Genomic DNA, 6,000 nt, shown 5'->3' on the forward strand with positions numbered 1-6,000 from the left:
TGAGTGAGTGACAGGGAGCCCCTTTAGCTAGTAAGTGAGTGACAGGAAGGCCCTTTAGTAAGTGAGTGAGTGACAGGGAGCCCCTTTAGCAAGTGAGTGAGTGACAGGGAGCCCCTTTAGCAAGTGAGTGAGTGACAGGGAGCCCCTTTAGCAAGTGAGTGAGTAACAGGGAGCCCCTTTAGCTAGTGAGTGAGTGACAGGGAGCCCCTTTAGCTAGTGAGTGAGTGACAGGGAGCCCCTTTAGCAAGTGAGTGAGTGACAGGGAGCCCCTTTAGCTAGTGAGTGAGTGACAGGGAGGCCCTTTAGCAAGTGAGTGAGTGACAGGGAGCCCCTTTAGCAAGTGAGTGAGTGCCAGGGAGGCCCTTTAGCTAGTGAGTGAGTGACAGGGAGCCCCTTTAGCAAGTGAGTGAGTGCCAGGGAGGCCCTTTAGCTAGTGAGTGAGTGACAGGGAGGCCCTTTAGCAAGTGAGTGAGTGACAGGGAGCCCCTTTAGCAAGTGAGTGAGTGCCAGGGAGGCCCTTTAGCTAGTGAGTGAGTGCCAGGGAGGCCCTTTAGCTAGTGAGTGAGTGACAGGGAGGCCCTTTAGCTAGTGAGTGAGTGACAGGGAGGCCCTTTAGCAAGTGAGTGAGTGCCAGGGAGGCCCTTTAGCTAGTGAGTGAGTGCCAGGGAGGCCCTTTAGCTAGTGAGTGAGTGACAGGGAGGCCCTTTAGCTAGTGAGTGAGTGACAGGGAGGCCCTTTAGCAAGTGAGTGAGTGACAGGGAGCCCCTTTAGCTAGTGAGTGAGTGACAGGGAGGCCCTTTAGCAAGTGAGTGAGTGACAGGGAGCCCCTTTAGCAAGTGAGTGAGTGCCAGGGAGGCCCTTTAGCTAGTGAGTGAGTGACAGGGAGCCCCTTTAGCAAGTGAGTGAGTGCCAGGGAGGCCCTTTAGCTAGTGAGTGAGTGACAGGGAGGCCCTTTAGCAAGTGAGTGAGTGACAGGGAGCCCCTTTAGCAAGTGAGTGAGTGCCAGGGAGGCCCTTTAGCTAGTGAGTGAGTGCCAGGGAGGCCCTTTAGCTAGTGAGTGAGTGACAGGGAGGCCCTTTAGCTAGTGAGTGAGTGACAGGGAGGCCCTTTAGCAAGTGAGTGAGTGCCAGGGAGGCCCTTTAGCTAGTGAGTGAGTGCCAGGGAGGCCCTTTAGCTAGTGAGTGAGTGACAGGGAGCCCCTTTAGCAAGTGAGTGAGTGCCAGGGAGCCCCTTTAGCAAGTGAGTGAGTGCCAGGGAGCCCCTTTAGCAAGTGAGTGAGTGCCAGGGAGCCCCTTTAGCAAGTGAGTGAGTGCCAGGGAGCCCCTTTAGCAAGTGAGTGAGTGCCAGGGAGCCCCTTTAGCAAGTGAGTGAGTGACAGGGAGCCCCTTTAGCAAGTGATTGAGTGCCAGGGAGCCCCTTTAGCAAGTGAGTGAGTGACAGGGAGCCCCTTTAGCAAGTGAGTGAGTGACAGGGAGCCCCTTTAGCAAGTGAGTGAGTGACAGGGAGCCCCTTTAGCAAGTGAGTGAGTGACAGGGAGCCCCTTTAGCTAGTGAGTGAGTGACAGGGAGCCTCTTTAGCAAGTGAGTGAGTGACAGGGAGCCCCTTTAGCAAGTGAGTGAGTGACAGGGAGCCCCTTTAGCTAGTGAGTGAGTGACAGGGAGCCCCTTTAGCAAGTGAGTGAGTGCCAGGGAGCCCCTTTAGCAAGTGAGTGAGTGACAGGGAGCCCCTTTAGCAAGTGAGTGAGTGACAGGGAGCCCCTTTAGCAAGTGAGTGAGTGACAGGGAGCCCCTTTAGCTAGTAAGTGAGTGACAGGAAGGCCCTTTAGTAAGTGAGTGAGTGACAGGGAGCCCCTTTAGCAAGTGAGTGAGTGACAGGGAGCCCCTTTAGCAAGTGAGTGAGTGACAGGGAGCCCCTTTAGCAAGTGAGTGAGTAACAGGGAGCCCCTTTAGCTAGTGAGTGAGTGACAGGGAGCCCCTTTAGCTAGTGAGTGAGTGACAGGGAGCCCCTTTAGCAAGTGAGTGAGTGACAGGGAGCCCCTTTAGCTAGTGAGTGAGTGACAGGGAGGCCCTTTAGCAAGTGAGTGAGTGACAGGGAGCCCCTTTAGCAAGTGAGTGAGTGCCAGGGAGGCCCTTTAGCTAGTGAGTGAGTGACAGGGAGCCCCTTTAGCAAGTGAGTGAGTGCCAGGGAGGCCCTTTAGCTAGTGAGTGAGTGACAGGGAGGCCCTTTAGCAAGTGAGTGAGTGACAGGGAGCCCCTTTAGCAAGTGAGTGAGTGCCAGGGAGGCCTTTTAGCTAGTGAGTGAGTGCCAGGGAGGCCCTTTAGCTAGTAAGTGAGTGACAGGGAGGCCCTTTAGCTAGTGAGTGAGTGACAGGGAGGCCCTTTAGCAAGTGAGTGAGTGCCAGGGAGGCCCTTTAGCTAGTGAGTGAGTGCCAGGGAGGCCCTTTAGCTAGTGAGTGAGTGACAGGGAGGCCCTTTAGCTAGTGAGTGAGTGACAGGGAGGCCCTTTAGCAAGTGAGTGAGTGACAGGGAGCAACCCCCCCCCCACCCCCCCCCCACCCCCGCCGCTTCCCCTACCTTGCAGCCAGCAGCCCAGCGTCAGACCTCAAGATCAGCGGCGACCCGACCAGTAAGAGCGGGCACCGGACGCACCCGCTCTATATGCGGAAGTGATGTCACTTCCGCATATCAGTGCGGGCGCTGGGTCCTAGCGCCCACACTATTGTCGCCGCCTGATCGAGGTCTGACGCGGCGGAGGCTAGAGGGATGGAGGGAGGGAGCAGCAGCCAGAGGGGTTGAGCGGCGGCCGGGCGGCACCCGCAGCGGGGATGGGGCCCACCTGCAGGCCCCGGGCCCGTGACGGGAGTCACGGATGTCCCCCCCTGATGGCGGGCCTGGCTGCTCCATACTGTGCATGATCGAGTTTGCAAGAGAGTGCTCCTGCACAGTACGGAGCCACCTGTCTTTATGAGCACTTGGGCTCCCAAAGACTCCCAACAGAGGCACAGAACAGTCTTTGACCCATTGGTCAGAGACCGTTAACAGAAGGACAGCGCTGGAACGAGGGGACCAGGAGAGGAATGGGAAGACGATATTGGACCCAGTGGTGGTGGTGGAAGCAAGACAACTCATTTAGAAATATTTTCTTCAGACTTGAGAGAATTTATTTGAGATGCAGAAGGTCTGCAAGAGGTTAATGATTTTTAATGCCTTTACCTATCTAAGAAAGAGACCGGAAGCCATGTACGAAAATGCGTAGCATTTGTCCTTGAATTACTTACATCACATCCATAGTGCAGACAATACGTTGTGCCACCCACACAGTTGTCTTCTCTCCGCCAGCTCTCTGCCGAAATGCCTCTAATGCATTTTGTCTACTGTCTGATATAATTACAGGGAATAAAATCGATTTGGCCGAGAGGAGAGAGGTCTCTCAGCAAAGAGCAGAAGAGTTTGCAGGGTCCCAAAACATGTATTATTTGGAAACCTCCGCCAAAGAGTCGGACAATGTGGAAAAACTCTTCCTGGACTTAGCTTGCCGCCTGATCAGCGAGGCCAGGCAAAACGCTTTGGTGAACAATGTAGATTCTTCTTTGCCGGGGGAAGGAAAGAGCATCAGCTATTTGAACTGTTGTAATTTTAACTAGTAACCAGCTTGGCCCGTCGGCGATAAAGAGTGGAAAAAAACATTTGGTACGGGCTGGGTGTCCAGGCAACGTTGGAATCTCTCTGTGGGATGATGCCAAATTTCTGGCAAAAAAAAAAAACCAGACTGTTTTGGAGTCTCAAGCCTAGTTGACCATACAGAGGTCACTGCCATAGGAAGGTGAGACATGGATCGGAGCAGGAGAGACACACCGCAGGTCCTGTCAGCAAGTTTCGGGTTCAACTTGAACGGACCTACATACATATTTAACGACGCGGTGTATACCGTCTAGAGTCTATTTTGTTTCTTTCTTACCCCCCGTTTGTTTTTAATAGATAGAAAAAGCATCCTCAAGGCAGTAGAAGACATAATCCTAGTGTCACTTTATCATACGATGATAATAACTCGAATCTATACTCTACAACAGTCAACTTTTTGAATTTTATGCTTCGGAATGCTTGCACCAATTTCAAACTCAGAAGATGTCATTTTGGATGCTGAAAGTGAACTTTTTTGTGACTTGGGATGGATTTAGGGACTAATCAGTGCTTTCTCTCTTTTTTTTCTTCTCTGCTTGGCTTTGGACATCGATAAAAGCAGCGATTTTTTTAGACTGTATCTTTGCAAAATTGGGAGTTTATAGCCATGAAGAAGCTCCAGCGCAGATTTCGGCTGCCAATGTCTATTATTCTTTTGCCAAAAACGGAACGTTTGTGATATGTGTTTATTTTTGTTTTTAAACTGTACGGAGTAGATAAATATCCAGTGTATGAAAATGTCAGAGGCCACTCAGGGGAACTTCGGAGAAATTGGGAGGCTATTCCAGTAGCGTAATACAAAATAATAGAAAGGTTGTACAATGGAGTAACAAGCTAATTAAAATAATCAGAGCGCCCATCATGTTATTTTTAAGAAATTGTATTGTGTTTTTATAATATTAATATCTTTACTGTACATTTTGGATTTTTTTTAATCAGTTAATTATGAAGATTATGAAGTTAATTATGAGGATGGAGTTAATAAAGAAGAATGGGCACATACAATTATTTCTGAGTATATTACTTGAAAAGCCATATAAAGTCAAGTGCACATTTGTGTTATTTTCTGCTTATTGTCCCTGTCCAGGACAGTTAAGGTTAACAGTTCCTTTGTCCAGTGGTGGGCCATTACCTTTCCACAATTAGGAGTGCAACTAGTTGGGTTCCATGTCTATATGAGAAGAGGGTGTGGACTATTTATTTAAAGGGCTCTTCCTATTATTAAAGGAAACATGAAGTTAGAGGGATATGGAGGATACCATATTTATTTCCTTTTAAAGCAGACCTGAACTCTTGCACAGCACACATTGAAAAGCTTTCATTCCACGAATAAAAGCTGTAGAAATCCACTGCACTAAGGTGTGTTTGTTTAGCTATATCCCAGTGTAATTAGCCTTATCGGTAGCTGTGAATGAGATTGCCACTGCTTCTCTGCCTGTACAGGACAAAACCGAGCCTTTCTGTGCTCCCTGAAAGTTAATGCAGTTAAAACTTCAGGGTTTTTTAGGACTTCTGTCAAATGTAATGATGCCTTTTTTTCCCCTAAAAGAGGATGTTTTGAGTTTAGTCACACATTTAATGATGCAAATTGCCTGGCTGTCCTGCTAATCCTATGCCTAATATTTTCAGCCATAGACCCTGAACAAGTATGCAGATCAGATGGTTCATTGGATTTGCTGCATGCTTATTTCAGGCATGTGATTCAAACACTACTGATGCATGAAAGATCACCGGGACACCAGGCAACTGGTATTGCTTTAAAGAGAACCCGAGGTGTGTTTAAAGAATGTTATCTGCATACAGAGGCTGGATCTGCCTATACAGCCCAGCCTCTGTTGCTATCCCAAACCCCACTAAGGTCCCCCTGCACTCTGCAATCCCTCATAAATCACAGCCTTGCTGTGAGGCTCTGTTTACATCTGTAGTGTCAGTCTCAGCTGCTCCCCCGCCTCCTGCATAGCTCCGGTCCCTGCCCCTGTCCCTTCCCTCCAATCAGCAGGGAGGGAAGGGATGCAGGCGGGGACTGGAGTTCTGCAGGAGGAGGGGAGAGCAGCAGACTGACACTTTAGAGATAAACACAGCCAGCTCTGACAAGCTGTTTGTCAGCAGCGTGGCTGTGATTTATGAGGGATTGCAGAGTGCAGGGGGACCTTAGGGGGGTTTGGGATAGCAACAGAGGCTGGGCTGTATAGGCAGATCCAGACTCTGTATGCAGATAATATTCTTCAAACCCACCTCGGGTTCTCTTTAAAGGAAATCAATATGGCAGCCTCCATATACCTCTCACTTCAGGTGTCCATTAAATAGAATCTGTAAAAAA

General features: G+C 49.7%; 1 protein-coding gene across 1 annotated transcript in view; it reads left to right on the forward strand.

Moving 5' to 3' along the window:
• The window catches only part of LOC137545457 (ras-related protein Rab-30), a 158,287-nt gene extending 152,835 nt beyond the window's left edge, over window positions 1-5,452 (forward strand). Inside the window, exon 5 of the mRNA XM_068266704.1 lies at window positions 3,393-5,452. Coding sequence (XP_068122805.1) covers window positions 3,393-3,643 — 251 coding nt within the window. The 3' untranslated portion in view covers window positions 3,644-5,452. The remainder of the gene's footprint in view (window positions 1-3,392) is intronic.
• Window positions 5,453-6,000: the final 548 nt, after the last annotated feature.

The sequence above is a fragment of the Hyperolius riggenbachi genome, chromosome 2 (genome assembly GCF_040937935.1).
Source record: "Hyperolius riggenbachi isolate aHypRig1 chromosome 2, aHypRig1.pri, whole genome shotgun sequence".
NCBI lineage: Eukaryota > Metazoa > Chordata > Amphibia > Anura > Hyperoliidae > Hyperolius > Hyperolius riggenbachi.